Source organism: Capra hircus, chromosome 11 (assembly GCF_001704415.2).
Source record: "Capra hircus breed San Clemente chromosome 11, ASM170441v1, whole genome shotgun sequence".
NCBI classification, from domain to species: Eukaryota; Metazoa; Chordata; class Mammalia; order Artiodactyla; family Bovidae; genus Capra; species Capra hircus.
The window spans coordinates 101,042,800-101,060,457 of NC_030818.1; the positions used below are offsets into that span (position 1 = coordinate 101,042,800).

The following is a 17,658-nucleotide window of genomic DNA, read 5'->3' on the forward strand; positions in this document are numbered from 1 at the left end:
CTCAGCAGTTTCATACTCATTGGCCAGATGTCTGCCCCCCACCTTCCCTGACAGACTTGACCAGTCAACTCAATTCTTCACTTTTTTTTTTTTAATTTTTGGTGAGTGAGGGGGGTCCCTTGACCTTCAGAACCTCATACAATCCCTCCTCCCCCTTCCTCTTTCCTCTCCCCTTTTGCCCCCTTTCAATTTCCAGATGTGACAAGCTGGAGGGAGGGCGGTGGGCGAAACATAATTTCTGCCACGTCTCTGAGCGCCTCCCCAACTGAGCTGGGCAGCAGGAACTCGAGTGCAGGAGACGGAGCCCCCTCCTCGGCATGCGCCAGCGGTTCTAAGGACCCCTCTCTCCGCCCGGCTCAGCCTGCCCGCAGAGGGGCTTCACAGTTCTTGGGGAGTGTATACCACCCACCTACATACCATGACATGCTTCCTGCTTTTGTAAGTCTTCAGAGTGTGCATTCTGTCCCCGCAGAGTCAGATCGTTCATGTCCAGCAGAACCTACTTCACATGGTTGAATGTCCACCGTGGGCATCCCCCATCCCCACCCAGTCTCTTTGCCCTGGTGCCTTACCCTGGAGGTTTCCATTACTTTTGCATTTTCACTTCCCCCGTTTCAAATTTTAAGGGCCTCTGGCTTCTTTCCCTGGCGATGTGGATGTTATCTTAACCTTGGTTCTTTTAGAAGAAGGAGAGGCAGGTATTCCCCAAGACACAAGTCCCCAGATTTGTGTGCTGATAGCAGGAAAAATGGGGGAGATGGTGATAGGATTAATTGGGAAACCCCAAGACTTTCCTGTTTCTGTTTCCCGTTTGCCAGAACAAATTCTGATGCCAGTGGAACTTAGACTCTGGGCCATTACTGGAAAACCCTGTTCATTGATGTTATGTTTCAGATGTGTTCGCCACAGTCAACAGAGAACCAGGGTACAGTGGAAAGAGGATCTTTTCCCCTTCCTCAGCTCCGTCTTGAACCCCGTGTTCCTTTTAGACAGTTCCAGATGAATGACCAAGACGGGTAAGGCCAAAGCAGTGTAGGCACGTATGTAGAAGCCACCCTGGTTGGTGGTATTGGGGCAGTACAGTGGGTTTACATAGGACAGCGCTTTGGCTTCCGGAGGCCTCAGAAGCTGGAAAGCACCCTGATGCCCAGGGTGCGTGGGAGGGCGGCCTCCCGGGCAGGGCGAGGAGGGGCTATGAGTTCAGCTCCCTGCTAGTTGTGCACTGCTGTCACCGTGGATTTAACACCGAGCAGCTAAAATGAAGCCGAACTTCTCTTGGCGATGTATTTCTTGATTATATGTTCTTTAAACAGGGGAGGATTATAATATCAAGGGCACACGTGAACCTTTGCAGTGGGGGACATAGTTCTGGAGAAGTATTTGGGTTTGCTTCCATCTGTGTACTTGACACCAGCCCAGTGTCTTTACCCTTCTCTCTGTCATCAGAAAAGAAAATAGATTGGGAGTGAGCCGCCCAATCCGTCCACTGAGGCCGCTGGTGGAGCGGGTGCCACGACCCACCATCGTCAACGCAGAAAACCTGAAGGGCCTCGATGACCTGGACACTGACGCCGACGATGGCTGGGCAGGTGGGTGGTGGCGTTTGCTGGCGGGCTCTCGGCTGACGGTTTAGCAGGCGGGGACTGCACTCTTGTTTCTGCTTCTTGCCAAGGTTGGCAGTTCCTGCGACACAGTGTCTACGGGAACTCATGGGGGCAGAGGGCAGCAGACAGCCTTGGGCCTGAGAGATCCTTGCTGATCCTTACCAGCAGTTGTTTCCGCACGCAGCCACATTGTCTGTCTTGGTCTTTCGTCTTACTCTTAGAGGGAGAAAGAGTGTTTGTAACGAAAGAGTTAAAACAGGAGGGTGACGAGCCCCACATAGCGCCCTGTCACTGCGTTTCAGCAAGTTCCGACATTCTGCATTCTCATAATTACCCACACTCCCGATCTGATTATTTTCTTTTAAAATTCTTCTGGAGGTTTGTTTCCAAGTAAAAGGCGCATATTTAGTTGTAGGGTTTTGATAAACCCACGTGCTTGAGCAGCACAGCCGCGTCAAGACACAGTACTCACTCCACCCCTTCCCAGCCAGTCTTCCTCCTGACTCTGCCCGAGGCCTCCCCCTTCTGATGAGCCCTAACTGCAGATGGATGGAGTGGTGCGGCTTCCCTTCTGCTGTAAGGTTTGTGAGGCCACCCGTGTTATTACGTGTGTCAGTGGTTGCTTTTAATCACTGAGGCGTGTGTCATTGTATCAAATCCTGTAGTTTGCTCGAAAGTTTATTATGGATGCTGTTCTCATTTCTCTTGAGTTAATATCCAGCAGTGGAGTCGTTGGTTAAAGGGGAGGTGTGTGATGAGGTCTGCCAGAAGCACGCAGACCTCCGTAGTGGCTGGTGTGTGCTCCAGCGGCAGTCCTGAGAACTTGGCTCTGCATCCTTACAGTGCTCTGGTGTGCATCTCTTTAATTTTAGCCATTCCAGTGGGTGTGTAGTGTTAGCTCATTGTGCTTTTAATTTGCATCTTGCTGATGAGTAATCATACGCTTGTTTTCATGCCGATTTGGCTACTGGTATCTTTTTTGAGTGTTCAGATACACATCGTTGGAGGCTTAATATTTCACAAAAGTTTTTTCCCACTGCCTGCCTGATCCATTTTCTCAGCACTGCACTTTAATTAGCAGAAGTTTTAAATTTTGATGAAGTTTAACTTATAAATTTGTGTTTTTTATGGTTTATTGCGTCTTTTATAAAAATCTTTGTCCCTCCTGGTGGCAAAGATAACTCCCTTATGTTTTATAATTTTAACACTGGTTTTTAGATGTGTGGTCCATGTATTAATTTGTATATGGTGTGAGATGGGAGTCAGGGTTCATTTTAATCCAACAGGATACCCAGTTGTTCTACACCATTTGTGACAAGACTTCTCTTTCCCTGTGGCATTGCTTTGACGCCTTTGCCAACAATTGATCGATCATAGAAGTGTGGGTCTAATTCTGGACCCTGTTTGTTCTATTTATTCATCCTTATGCCAACACCACACTGTAGCGTTGTGGTAAGTTAGTGTAAATTTCCCAGCTTTGTTCATTTTTAAGATTATTTCACTCTTCTAAGTCCATTTTCATATAATTCTGGAATCTTTTTTTTAAAAAATGATGTCTGTAAGATTTGTAATGATATAGATATCACTCTTTCATCGCTGATAATTAGGTAATTTGTATTTATTCTCTTGTTCACTTCTGCCAAGGGCTCATTAGTTTTATTCATCTTTACAAAGAACTTTTGGCTTTAATTTTCTCCATTGTTTTGACTGTTTTCTAGTTCAGTGATCATTTTAATTGGAAATTTCTAGATTTCTCATTTAATCCCATTGTAGTCACAAGGGCATATTCTGTGTGACTTCCGTTCTTTCCAGTTTATTAAGACTGGTTTTGTCACTAAGATACGTGGTCTGTTTTGCTGCATAGTCCAAGTGCTTTTGAGGAGAGAGTATTCTGTAGCTCACATTCCATATGTATCAGTTTAGTCAGGGTGGTTGGTAGTGCTGTTCATAACATTTTTGTCTAGTTCTGTCAGTTACTCAAAGTAAGGTATTAGACTCTCTACTACAGTTGCAGATTTATCTGTTTCTACCTTTAATTCTGTCAATTTTCGCTTCATTTATTTTGAAGCTGTTACACCCACTTTTTATTTTTATGACTGGTGTGCTGGCCGTTTCTGTTGTTTTCACATACTCTTGGTCTCTCCTCCGCCTCTTGCCTGGAGTCTGTCTCGCCCTGTGTCAGGTCACGTTCTGGCTGTATTTACTGTTGTCGTGCTGTGTTTTTGCATCCGCATCCTTCAGCCCATTGGTGTCTGTATGCACCGCGAGGCTCTGGGAGATAGTATGTGATCACATTTGCTTTGTCGTCAGATCTAACTCTTTAACTGGATTGGGCTTTTTGCCACGTCCCTTTTTTCAGTGATATAATTCATGTGACAGATTTTCGTATTATATAAAATTTGCCCCCTTAAAGTCTACCATTCAGAGATGATTAGTATATTAACAAGTTTGTGCAATCATCCCCACTGTTGAATTCCTGAACATTTCCATCACCCACAGAAGAAGCCCCGTACCCATGAGCACTCACTCCCGGTGACCCGCCCTCCACACACAGCCTCTGGCAAGCACCGTCTACTTTCTGTGTGTGGATTTGTGTGTTTTGGATGTTTTGTACGAATGGAGTCGCACAGCAGGATCTGAGGCCTTTCGCACCTGGCTCCGTCTCTCAGCATGATGTCTGCAGGGGCCGGCATGTTGTAGCGTGTGTGTGAACTCTTTTTTTTTTTTTTAATGTGGCCAAATCCTGTTCCATTGTGTGCATGTACCACGTTTTGTGTGCTCGCTCATCCATTGATGGACACTTTCTGCCACCTGAGCCACTCGGTCACAGATCCCACCTCTCAGGAGTGTGTGTTGGCAGGGAGGCCTCCCGGCTGGTTTCTGCCTGCTTCTGCTCACTCCTCACCTTGTAACACACTTGCAGAACACTTGGTCTGCACAGATTTAAGGACTGTTCTCTTAACAGTTAATCTAACCAGGGAGGCTACTGTGCTGTGACCAAAGCCAGGACTATCTTTCGCTTGTATTTTTGTTGTTATTTGTTTAATTAATTTATTTTTTAATTGAAGGATAATTGCTTTACAGAAATTTTGTTGTTTTCTGTCAATCCTCAACGTGAGTCAGCCGTAGGTGTTCATATATCCCCTCCCTTTTGAACCTCCCTCATCTGTCTCCCCATCCCACCCCTCTAGGTTGATACAGAGCCCCTGTTTGAGTTTCCTGAGCCAGACAGCAAATTCCCATTGGCTATCTATGTTACATATGGTCACTTGTATTTGTTTTAACATGTTTTTATTGATTTATTTGGCTGCATCATGTGTTAGTTGTGGGATCCAGATCCCTGAGCAGGGATCGGGCCTGGGCCCCCTGCATTGGGAGCGTGGAGTCTTAGTCCCTGTCCTCCACTTCTCTCTGCAGTGTGTGCTCTGGTGGTGGCAGCCGGGGGTGCCCCTTAGCCAGGTGGGCTGGCGCCCTTCCTGCCTGGAGGCAGCGCTCCCCCCACCCCAGTGGTGCTCTTACCACTGTTGGGATGTGCATCTTGTATCCTTCTCGCTGGCCCTCCTCCTGTTGCAGGCCTCCATGAAGAAGTGGACTACTCCGAGAAGCTGAAGTTCAGTGATGATGAGGAGGAGGAGGAAGTGGTGAAGGACGGCAGGCCAAAGTGGTAAGGGCGCCATCCCTGCTCACAGCACCGCTCCCAATGCCGGGGGTTGAGGGGGCGTACGTGCACTAGTGTTCTCCGCGCTGCCGTGCGCTGACCCCGGCAACCTCATGTGGGCAGATACTGTTTCCATTTTGCAGATGGAAGGACAGCTGTTTGGGGGTGGGGAGCCAGGGTAGGCACCAGGCATGGCTGGCTGAGTCCTAGCCATTTAGCCACCGAGCCCGCATTTTTCCCAAGTGTGTCTTGTAGACTGATTGTTCTGCAGACTGCCATGAGTGTGTGGTGCCCCTAAAGGCTTCTCTGGCCAAGCAGATTTGGGAAACTGCCTGGGTTCAGCTCTACTCCAAGAGTGCCCGGAGCCTAGGATGTGCATTCTACAGCCTGCTGGGAATCTGGGAGTGGGGGAGAAGCCAAGAGCAGGGTATGCCACGTTGCCTAAGCATATTTGACCACTTGAATCTTTTCTCTCTCTTTTTTTGGATCATTTCGTTGGACTGATGCTTGCTCCCAACACCATTTGGAAAATACTTAAATTGTAGTCTAGCCAGTCTAGTTTTTAGCAGAATACCAGTAGCATTGGCTTGTACTTTTAAAATAGTACCTATGGTCACTTTAATTTGCATACCCACCCCCTCCTCCAGTATTGGGAAATATGGATGCTTCTCTTTATATGGAATTGCCTGTTTCCTTTGTACCTATATATCTGTTAGACTTGCTATGCTCTATGTTAAAATGTGATCACTGTTCTATATTGCTTAGATAGTAGTGCTTTGGTGTTTTTCCCCTTTGTCTGTTTCACTGTCAGGAATTGAACGTTTATGTAGTTGGGTCTGCAAGTCTCTGTTGTGTCATCTTTGGCTTCACAGCTCCCCTTCTGCAGGGAGCTGGTAACGATCTTCTGTCACTCTTCCTCAGCTGGCACACAGACAGTTAGCTAATTGAGGCTTCTGAAATTTATTTTAATGCTGCTTGATTTCAGCTGAAGCTTTGGATGCCCTTGGGAAATAAATATTTATTGGTCAGTTTTTGGAACTAAGCTCAGAAGGAGATGTGATCCAGAATTTAAATCAGTGGAAACGTGAAGCTTTGTAGGTTCATTGGAGCAGCAGTCCACTCCGTTCTCTCTCTGAATTGATGTGACTTGACTGTCCATCTGAAAGAGTGAGACACTGGCTGTAGCGACCAGGGACACACCACATTGAGTCCCCAAGCCGGCCACCACTCAGTGTTCTCTGAGCTGGCTGAGACTCCTCCTGCAGGCCCCACCCACGATGGGCTCCTGAAACCTCCCTGGCTCCATCCCTACCTGTTCACTGTCTCTGGGACTTCAGGGACCACAGGTCTTCAGGGACCTGAATCGTTTCTTTCATGCACCATCCAGAGACTGGCCGGGCCGGTCCCTCCTTCCCTGTCGCCCTCACCCTGTGGCTTAGTCACCATCTTGATAGACTTGGGTCTTTCCTGGCAGGTTCGGAACCTTCCGTGGGCACCACACCTCGGCTCGCCACCAGGAGGCAGTGGCAGGCGTTGCTCTGTCTGGCCTCCTGCCTCTCCTCACCCGCCTCACCTCCCTCCACCGCCAGAGCGTTTGTGCATGTGTGTGCGCCTGTGCGTGCAGGAGCATGGGTGTTAGCCAGGCCTGACTCCCTGACTTTGTGCTCCCGCTGGGTTTTTGGGCACCACTTCTGCACTAGCAGAGGTGTGAGTAGATGCACACGTGTTTTGTCACAGAGCTTTTGTTTGCACCACAGCGTGTAAAGGTGAGCACCACTCAGCGAACCTTCCCGGAGCCTCTGCTGGGCGTCTGTCTCCTCTTCCTCCATCCAGTGTGTGCATTGCTCCTCTTGCTCTTTGTAATGTATCACTCAGCAAGCCTTCTTCTGCTGTTGTGCTGAACATTTGTTCAGTCCTGGGACGGGGCTTTGGCAGAGACAGAAGGGCCTGCAGTGGGAAGCCTGGGTTCAACTCTGTTAGCTCTTTCTTGTGAACAGCTCCCCAACCTCCCAGAGACTCACTGACCAGCTCTTTAAAATGGAGGAAGTAGAGGTGTTTGTTTTTCTGGTTTTTTTGTAGTAGATGAAGTAATGGATGTGAGGCATCCTGCCTGGAGCTGTGTCTTTAAGACTGACTTGGTAAAATGGGTGCTGGTGTAGGTGCTCTGGGCGTGTCCTCTCAGCCATAAAGCGGATGTGCCATGGGTCCTTTATGAAGGAAATCAGTTTGTAGAAGCTAACTTCCAAATTGCTAACGGTCTGATGAGACCATGCCTGGGCCGACCAGGAAAACCAAGTCTTCACGGTTTGTCCTAGGAACAGTTGGGACCCCAGGAGGCAGCGGCAGTTGTCTTTGAGCTCTGCAGACAGTGCTGATGCCAAGCGCACCCAAGAGGAAGGAAAAGACTGGAGTGAAACAGGAGGCGTGACCCGTGTCGTCCGGAAGGTGCCCGAACCTCAGCCGCCTTCCAGGAAGCTGCACAGCTGGGCGTCAGGCCCTGACTACCAGGTACCGTGGGCACTGCGGGGGAGGGGTTCTGTGCCTGTTTGGCTGGGGGACATGCATGTGCGTGTGCGCACACACAAGCCCTTTCCAAGTTCAGTTGACCAGAGATCCAAGGCAGAGACTCCAGCAGGTCACCTGAAAGGCTGTTCTGTGCATTTACAGTGAACAGGAAGGGGTGGAGCCAGGGAGGTTTCAGGAGCCCATCATGGGTGGGCCTGCAGGAGGAGTCTCAGCCAGCTCAGAGAACGCTGAGTGGTGGCCGGCTTGGGGACTCAGTGTGTGTCCCTGGTCACTAAGGCCAGAGTCTCACTCTTTCAGATGGACAGTCGATTAGGTTTCACTGAGTTCAGTGGTCTGGTCGGTTTTCTGAAAAAGTCTAAGCAGACATTTCTTTCTCTCTTTTTCTAAGCTATTTTAAATTGGAGGATATTTGCTTTACAATATTGTCTTGGTTTCTGCCCTACATTAACATGAATCAGCCATAGGTATACATATGTCCCCTGCCTCTTGAACCTTCCTCCCTTTTGGTTTTTTTTGACCGCACGGTGCAGCATGTGAAATCTAGTTTCCTGCCCAGAGACTGAACTTGAGCCCCCTGCATTGGGGCAGAGTCTTAACAACTGGACCTCCAGGGAAGTCCCTCTTTATTTTTTTTTAAAGTTAAAAATTCTTTTAAGATTTTGAGAACAGTCACAAACTTATAGAAAAGTTGGTGTAACGCAAAGAACATTTTTCCTGAGCCATTTGAAGAATAAGTTGCTAGTCCGATCAGGCTCTGTCACCACAGAATGCTTCTCAGGTAAGCACAGTCAAATCCAGGAAGCTCGCGTTGACTTAGCACTGCCACCTTGTCGCCAGACTCCATCCCATTGCCCCCGCTGTCCAGCTAATGGTCCGGATGCACAGGAATCTGGCTCAGGGTCAGGTGTCCTTCAGTGTGAAGTGGACCCTCAGCCTCTGCTCCGCTTTCCTGAGGTTGACACTCTGGAAGATCAGAAGCCAACTGCTTTGTGCAGTGTGCCGTTTGTCTGGAGCTTCCTCACGGTGGGGTTCAAGGCTTCCCTCTTGTGGCTAGAGTCTCTCAGAGTTGGCACTGACTCTTCTCATTGCTTCCGCCTGGATGACCCTGGTCCCTCTCTGCCCGCTGTGACAGCCTTACTTTAATCTCAGGATTGAGGTGCTGGCTACTGGGTTTCACAACATCGAGCTTTCACATGTACCACAGATTGGTAATTGATAGAAGTTTTGTGGCTAGTTACTTTAAGACTATGAATATCTAGTTTCTCATCAAATTTTTAATTAATATTGTTTCTTTGGATGTTCAGCTTGTCTTTGATTTGGGAGCTTCAGGCTTGTAGCCGTGTGCTTTTCACTGTCTCCATTCTTTTTTTGAGAGATTCCTTGCTTTCTGGTAGAATAAGCTTTTCCAAGCTCATTTTGTCCTTATCTAGCCTTGGCCCTGGAGTCAGCCTTTAATGACACTTATAAACCGGTACGTGGGCACCAGGAGTGCCTCTGCTTCTGGTCTTTTCCATGGATAGTTGGGGAATGTATGTACGTGAGAGAGACACACACACACAGACACACACATGGAGCTAGGGATTGTATATATGTGAGAGAGAGACATACACACGTGAGAGAGACAGAGAGACACACACGCACACAGTTAGGGAATGTATGTATGTGAGAGAGTGGGAGACACGAAGCACGCACACACACACTTCATTCTGGCTGTTTCCTGTTATCTCCCTAGTCTCTCTGTTTCTATCCTCACCCTCTCCCTTGCACAGGTGCCCTCCTCAGCTCCTCACATGTCAGCCCCCCTACCAGAGACCCTGAATTTCCCTGCTGAGCCATCTCTTCTAGAAGTTCCTTCCTCCTCCCACTTGATTGGGCTCCACCTTCCTCATCAGCCACACCTCCATGGGGACAACCTGCTCACCTGCCTGGGCTCCGACCACCTGCCCTGAGCTGTCTGACCCCCGGGGTGCTGGCCTGGCGCTGCCGCATTGCCTGGCTTTGGGATGGAACTGAGCCGGAAAGGCAAGCTGCGGAGGGGAAGGCATTCATTTAAAGAAACTTGGCAGACTTGCCATTTCCAGAGCACTGTGCTGTTTAGAGGACTTCCACATCTTCCTGTAAAGTGAAAATACCTTTTATCTTGAGTTTTTGTGCTGAGCACATATCATGTCTTGCTAGGCATTGTGCTCGGTACAGGGGACACAGGAATGAAAACAGACACAGTACAGCGCTTATAAATTATCTTGCGATTAACCCAGATTTCATCCCAATATTGGGGTTGCTAAGTATTCAAAAGAAGATTTTTTTTACTTTGATCTGCTCATAGCAACCCTGAATTATCTTGAGTGTTTTTATTATTATCTAGAGTCAACAAAGATAAAATCTCTTATCATTTCATGAGTACAAATTTCTGAAAAGATTGTCACAGCTTAAATGTTTTGCAGAATATTTAGTTTATAAAATGATAGCTCACTTCACGCAGTTTTGAAAGGCATGTCTGTAGTTTTGATGATATGCACATACCCTTTGATTCTGGTATTTACTTTCTGGGAAATTGTGAAGGGAATAATAACAGGGGTGTGCCTTAGGGATCATCCAGGTGTCCTGAGCATCAGGGGGTGAGATGTGTCTTGGTGGAGACTCGAGGTGAGACAGTACATGGCTGTTAAGGTGCCTGGACAGATGGCAGTGATCGGGGCAAAGTAAAAGGAGAGTGCACACTTGGCCCCAATTATATCATGTAAGAAGTACCTTTGTGATTCTAAATTAGACATTTATAATCTTGTAGTAATTGCCTCTGGATTATAGGAAGTTAGTTTTCAGGAGAAAAATCACTCTCTGCTGTCACTGCTACTTACTGCTTTTATGGAGGTGTAATTTACATAAAGGGCTTCCCTGGCTTCTCAGTGGTAAAGAACCTGCCTGCCAGTGCGGGAGGCATGGGTTTGATTCCTGGGTCGGGACTGTCCTGTGGAGAAGGAAACAGCAACTCACGCCAGTATTCTTGCTTGGAAAGTCCTGTGGACAGAGGAGCCTGGTGGGCTGCAGTCCATGGGGTCACAAGGAGTCAGACACAACTGAGCAACTGAGCACTGTTCTAAACCTGAGGCAGCCTTTCTCAAACCTTATAGTCCGTGGGTTTGCAGAAGAGTCATACAAGACTTAGCAACTGAACGATGACAATTAAAATACAAGAAAAGACACAACAGACCTTGGTTTCATATGTCTGATGACTTTTCAACAGTTACCTTCATCTGTGTAACTGTCCCTCAAAACAAGAAGTTGTCTGTTTTTCTGCCAGTTGTATGTCATTCGACTTCCAGTGGCTGGGTCCAGGGACCCAGCCCATCTTCTGTTCTGCTGCATATTCTGCCTGCAGCCTCTCTTCCTGCAAATCAGTAAGAAATCTTCCCAGAACTGAGAGGTTTTCACACTGCATTGTTTGTGCCCTGTTGGTTGTCTAGTAACTTAACAATCAACTTGAGACTTAAAAGTAGGTAAAATACCTTGAAGAGATGTTTTTAGAGATGCTGTTTTGTTTTTACATTTAATCAGTTTGAAACCTCACGTGTGAGTGTGAGTTCTGGTGTCTTGGGGCTCTTTGTACCCAGAGGTTCATCTGCTGTCGTGGGAGGAGAGTAGGGCAGTTCTGTGGCTGAGGAGTGATGAGCATGTGGTTTTTCGCTCCTGTTCTTTAGCTGTGGACACCCTGACCTTGCATGCCCAGAGGTGGCTGCAGGAGTGCCCATTCTCGTGAGCGTTTCCTGCATTTCAGTCATGGTGTTAGGAGGTTTGCAAACGATTCCGTGCACCTTTATAGCCTGGAGGGCTTCCTTGATTATCAACAGTTTCCAAAAGAGAAATTAGGGTTTAGACTGTTGGTGCTTGCCCAGCCCTCTTTGCAAATATAGCGTAGGGCAGAGCAGGATCGAAGCTCAGGTCCGTTTGCCGTAGGCCTCTTGAAGGTGCCCAAGGGTCTCGAGAAGGGAGCTGACCCCCTCCAGGCGGTGGCCTGTCTCTGAGTTGTGACATCCTCTGACCGTCTTCTCTCAGCAGAAGTCCTCCATGGGCACCTTATTTCGGCAGCAGTCTGCGGAGGACAAAGAGGACAAGCCCCCCCCACGGCAGAAGTTCGTCCAGTCCGAGATGTCAGAGGCTGTGGAGCGAGCCCGGAAGCGCCGGGAGGAGGAGGAGCGCCGCGCGCGCGAGGAAAGGCTGGCTGCCTGTGCTGCCAAACTCAAGCAGCTTGACCAGAAGTGCAAGCAGGCTCAGCGGGCCAGTGAGGCCCAGAAGCAGGCGGAGAAGGAAACTCCCCGCTCTCCGGGGGCTGAGAAGGTGACTCCCCAGGAAAATGGCCCTGCCGTCCACAAAGGTGAGCAGTGAGCCTGGCCCCTGACCTGGAAACAAGGGCTGTGTCACTGGGCATCTCCCTGGCTTCTTAGCACGAACTGTGGCCAATGGCTGGACACACAGGGATCCAGTTGTTAAGAGTTCAGGCCTGGATTAGGGGCCTGGGTTCACGTCCTGTTTTCACCACTGAAGCCAGCTGGCCACTTGCTTCCCCTCTGACACCTCCCCTCTGACTTCCCACTTTCCTCGCCCATGAAGTGGGCTGGGGAGAGTTTGTACCCACCCCCTGGGCTCAGAGTCCTGGGAGATGATGTCACGAAGCACGTGGCACATTTCTAGATGCAGAAGCACCCGCCTTCTCACGGGTGCTTCTAACGAAGCACTGTCTTCATTACCACTACTGCTTGGCAGTGGAGATGTGGGTGCCGGAGGACCTCATTAGGAGCACAGCGCTCTCTGTGACGCTGAAGGAAGCCTGCCTGCTTTTTAGAATACATTTTCCCTGATGTTAATCCTAAAAGGACTGGATCACGTGGCTGCACTAGACACACCAAACAGTGTTAAGTGGTGGAGGGGGTCTCTTGCTCTAGGTTTTAATAATATCATCAGTTATGTTCTTTGTGACTTTCTTAAGTGAACTCAAACAAAGTCTCTAAAGTAGAGAAGGACCTGATGTTAGTTTCAGTTGCTGAAAGCTTCTCAGATGGAGGGCGTTCTGGTGACCTCATGGTGATCAGCGCCCTTCAGGCCAAGGAACTCAGACCCTGGTCCTTCTGTAAATGCCATGTCACTGAAGTCTGGGTGAAGCCTGGGCCCAGTGTCGGGGACCTACTGAGGGGGCAGTAGAGAGTCAGGGAGTGGATGGCAGGGTGCAGAGTGGGCTACGCCTGGGTGTGGGGTGTGTCCCCGGCTCTTCCATACCTGCCCTGCCTATCAGCATTCCTCTGGGACGCCCTCCAGGCTTTGCACTGGTCTTTGCTCTCTGCAGTAGATTTCTTGAGAATGCAAACGTCAGTTATAATGAAGGTGGAAGAAAGAATGCAAAGCTGGGATGGGGAAGACAGCAGGGGATTCCAAGGGGCACGGTCTTGGAGACCGTGGGGAGCATCCCGTTTGAAGCGCACTCCGTGGACTGGAAGCTTTTATGAATTGACCTGGCTGTTTCTCCACTTACTTGTTCTGTAGGCTCCCCTGAGTTCTCTGCCCAGGAGATCGCCAGCACGTTTTCAGAAGAAGCCCCCACAGCTCCTCCAGCAGTGGCTCAGAGTGGCGGCAGTGAGGAGGGACCCAGGGAGGCTGGGTCCCCTGCGCAGGAATTCAACAAGTACCAAAAGTCACTCCCTCCCAGGTTCCAGCGCCAGCAGCAGCAGCAGCAGCAGCAGCAGGTAAACAGGAGACGCCTAGCCCATATTGTAAACAGATCCGCCCCTCCATCTCCCAGGCCCCTTCAATTAAAGCAGATGACACCTACCCTCCTGTACCCCAGTCGCCAGCAGGGACGTGGAGAGTGGGGGCCTTGGAGATCAGCCCTGGCCTTTCATTTCTCCAGGTAATTCATCCTCTGGATGAAAACCTTTGTTGGTAGTTTGTGGACCCTGTTGTCTAGCGTTGAAAGGAATGGCTGGTGGTGTCTGAGTGGTTTTTTCACTGCGAGGTGTACAGTGTGGCCACTCTTCACACTGATGGCGGCCCCACCCTGGAGCCTACCCGGGAGGAAGAGGCCTGGGGGCTCTGTGGACAGCACTGGAGAGGAATGTTGGCTTTGAGTTAAGGGTGGAGGCTTGTAGGTTTCACATCAAACAGCTTTGGGTTCTGCTTATCTAGCCACGTGGGGCCTTGGACAGGTCAGTGTGAAGCGGAAGGAATGAAGCCCTGACTCTGCGTGGCGGTGAGAGGTTCTGTGATGCCTGTAGACTAGTTTATCGATAGTCCAGTAGTGTCTTTATTGGTGTTCCATCAATGTTCTTAAAATATTGAGTCTCTCTCTTTGTTTTGGCTGTGCTGGGTCTTCGTGGTGGCATGTCAGCTTCTCTGGTTGCAGAGCATAGGCTTAGGTGCCCTATGGCATGTGGGATCTTAGTTCCCTGACCAGGGATCAATCCGTGTCCCTGCATTGAAAGGTGGATTCTTAACCACTGGACCCCCAGGGAAGTCTGGTAAATTATTGTTAGTAATCGAAAATGTTCCAAAATGTGGGTGCCCTGGGGAAACAGATCAAATTTTATACATTTACCCAGAAATTTTTTAAAGTTGCCTTTACAACCTTCACCCCAGACCCTATTTTCCTTGGGCTCCTAGGAAGCCTTCCAGAAGCCCGCCGTGGCCTGTGTTCTAGACAGTTAGGTACGCTCATTGTGCTGTTGTGGTTTTGTACCGTGAGCAGGCGCCATGCAGTCACTCCTGGACTTGGTGAAGATTTACTGCCGACTGGAGAGATCTCTGGAGTCACTCCAGCCAGACACAGTCGTAACAGCTGCTCTAGGGAGGTCTTCTGGGGAGGGTGGGGATGGGCAGTGACAGGTAAATCCTTCCTGAAGAGTAGGAGGAAGGCTGAACATGCCAGAATAGCCTGAGGGAGTCTGGCAAATGGACTGTCTGGTCAGCTTCCCTGGGGACCTGGGGTCTAGACAGGAGGAGGAGCTGTGGGCAGAGCCCTGGAGAGCTCCTCTTACTGAGTGCTGAGCACTCCTAAGAGGTGCTAGGGCCCCCGGTGAGCCATCCGGGGAACCCAGCCCAGGCTGGAGTTGAGCCAGCCGGCTGGGATAGGGTGTGCTGGGCCAGCTGTCCCGCTTGTTTGACTGCGCCTGTGTCTGCCTAGGACGCTGGTTCGGGATGTGCTTGTGAGGGAAGCCCCAGGGGTCATCGGTGCTGTGGAGCAGGTCTGAAGTGAACCCTCGCTGGGTCTAGGTCCTTGATTTTTAATACTCTGTTGATGTGTTAGTTCATCCATTCATGCAGTGAACTTTTTCCACACCATGTCTGGCGGTAGAGGTGAGCGGGCTCTGTGAACTTGACACGCGATCCCCTGATATAGGGAGGGAGGCAACCGCAGGAGAAACATCAGTGCTATGAGAGCAGAGAACAGGGGACCTGATCTTCCTTGGAACTTGTGGCAGGCTTCCCAGAGGAAGTTCTCTTTAAGCTGAAACCTGAAGGAGGGGTGTGGGTGAGCAGGTCTGGGGCCCAGGGAACAGATGGCCCAGCATGTTTCCAAGGCCTGAAGCAGGCGGGCAGGCAGGTGTGTGGACTGGAGGCCGGGGCAGTAGTGGGAGGTGATGCTGGAGAGGCAGATGGGTCAGGACCCGCAGGACCCTGCAGATCACATGCAGCCCTGTGGGATTCCGGCTGTTGGATGGAGAGCTGTGGAGAACCCAGGAAGACTCTGGCCGTGGTCAGGGCATTGGAGTGTGGAGAGCGAATTGAAGGGACAGTGGGGGCTGGGGATGGGGAGGAGCACTGGGGAGGGGTGCTCTGTGAAGGGGTGCTGGTCATGTGTCAGCTCCAGGAGAGCCTTTGATCTGCATGAGCACCCAAGCTGCCGTGTGTAGTGGAGGAGCCTGAGGGCCCCGTGTGACGATGGGATGACTGTGCATCCATCCTGGAAGAGGGCCCGGGCCTGAACGTGGTCATGCGTACACTGGGGCCTGCCCTCTCTGGTCTTCTGTCTGGTGGGTTTTCCCTGGAGGCGTGTGTGTGCGGGCACCACGGCACCTGTGCAGCCCGGTCTCTCTCTGCCAGGAGCAGTTGTATAAGACGCAGCACTGGCAGCCGGTGTACCCTCCGCCGTCCCATCCGCAGCGCGCCTTCTACCCGCACCACCCCCAGATGCTGGGCTTTGACCCCAGGTGGATGATGATGCCCTCCTACATGGACCCCCGGATCCCGCCCGCTCGGACCCCAGTGGATTTCTACCCCTCGGCCCTGCATCCCTCAGGTAAGCACCAAGGTGCAGTGAAGGCCAGGGTATGTGGTGTGGTCAAGGGCATGGCCTTGGGAGGTAGACAGACCCCACCTGGATTCCAGTCTGACCTCTTTGCAAGTCACATATCCAGTCTGAGTTATAACTTCCTTGTTTGCAAAACGAGTGTGTAGTAGTACCTCCCGCAAAGAATTGTTAGGAAGAGACTTTAAGATTCTGAATCATAAATTGTCTTTGTTAATTTTCATATCTCTGCCACGTAGTTTTGTCCCTCTTTCCGTTCTTTAGTGTTCTTTGTGTTCTCTCTTTTCATTGATTAGTCTTTCCCAAGGTTTATCAAATGCCGTTTTTTTAATGCCATTTTTAAAAAAGTATCTTTTGAGGTTCTTAATTCCTGTCTTTTATTTGGCTTTTATTTCATTAATTTCTGCCCCCCCATTATTTCCACTGAAATTATTTTGTTCTTTTTCCGATTATGTTGGATGCTTAATTAGATCACTAGTTTCTGAGTTTTCTGATGTATTTACATCTCACCCGAGTTTATGAGCCACTGAGTTTTAAAATAACATTTTTATTACTGTACAGTTTTAAATATTAGTCTGATTTTGAGTGATTTTTAATGGTATATTGTAAAATTTCCAAATACAGAGTTTTAATATCATCCATATGTTGTTAATTTCTACTGTGGCTGCCTTTTGGTCATATATCATGGTCTGTATGATATAGACCAGCAGTCACAATTTTTTTCCATTAATACCAGATAATAAATATTTTAGTCTTTGAACTGCTACTCCAGTTGCTACTCCAGCTGTTGTAGAACAAAAACAGCTATAGACAATAGTAAGTGAATAGGTGTGGTTGCTTTTCAGTAACACTTTATTTTTAACAAGCGGCAGATCAAACTTCACTCAGGGGCTTGAAAAGAATATATTCTCCTATTGGACATGGTCCATTAAAGCGTGCCTGCTAACTGTGCTGTATAAATATCTATCATCACAGTTTTTTTTATCCCCTTGATCAGTTTCTAAGAGGTGTGTGAACATTTTCCACCGTGTTGTGGGTTTGTCAAATCTTGTAATCATGTCAGTTTTTGTTTGACCTCCCTGAAAGCATATAGGCTTGAGATGACTGCATCTTGTTTCTTGTATCTTCATATAGCACCTTTGTTTCTTGGGTTTTCTGTCTTTAACGTCTACTTTATCTGATGATAATTTCAGTCCAGTTTTCTTTTGGTTAGTATTCAGGTGGTATCTTTTTACCCCAACTTTTTATTGTCAGCCTGAGCCCTTTGTGGAGGAGAATGTCTTTGTACGTTTAAGATGTGTCAACTGTGACTTTAGTCACCGAAGTTGTTCCCTTTAGATTGGGGGCGTGGGTGTCAAGTCTTCTTTTTGTTTTCCTTCTACATTCTGTTTCCACTGTGAGTGGTTAGGTTAAATTCTAACACGTACCCTTGACTTAACACAGGCTAATCAAATTACCCTGAACCTGAGCTCTGATTCAGGAGTCTTTTAATCTTTGCCTGGAATTTTAATTCTTCCCTTGTTTTGATGCTTACCAAATTATTCTCTTTGCTGTTTTATTCAATCCATGCTTGTTCA

General features: G+C 48.9%; 1 protein-coding gene across 12 annotated transcripts in view; it reads left to right on the forward strand.

Annotated features, from left to right (window-relative positions):
* Nucleotides 1-17,658, forward strand: part of PRRC2B (proline rich coiled-coil 2B) — an 84,424-nt gene that overhangs the window by 39,644 nt on the left and 27,122 nt on the right. For 7 of the 12 annotated variants that reach the window (XM_018056000.1, XM_018056007.1, XM_018056002.1 and 4 more), the window contains exons 7-14: nt 197-438; nt 895-1,016; nt 1,447-1,589; nt 5,178-5,268; nt 7,578-7,770; nt 11,842-12,160; nt 13,324-13,523; nt 15,874-16,072. In XM_018056000.1, the coding sequence (XP_017911489.1) occupies nt 197-438; nt 895-1,016; nt 1,447-1,589; nt 5,178-5,268; nt 7,578-7,770; nt 11,842-12,160; nt 13,324-13,523; nt 15,874-16,072 (1,509 nt within the window). The remainder of the gene's footprint in view (nt 1-196; nt 439-894; nt 1,017-1,446; nt 1,590-5,177; nt 5,269-7,577; nt 7,771-11,841; nt 12,161-13,323; nt 13,524-15,873; nt 16,073-17,658) is intronic. The other 5 variants (XM_018056003.1, XM_018056011.1, XM_018056005.1 and 2 more) reach the window with 4 other exon arrangements.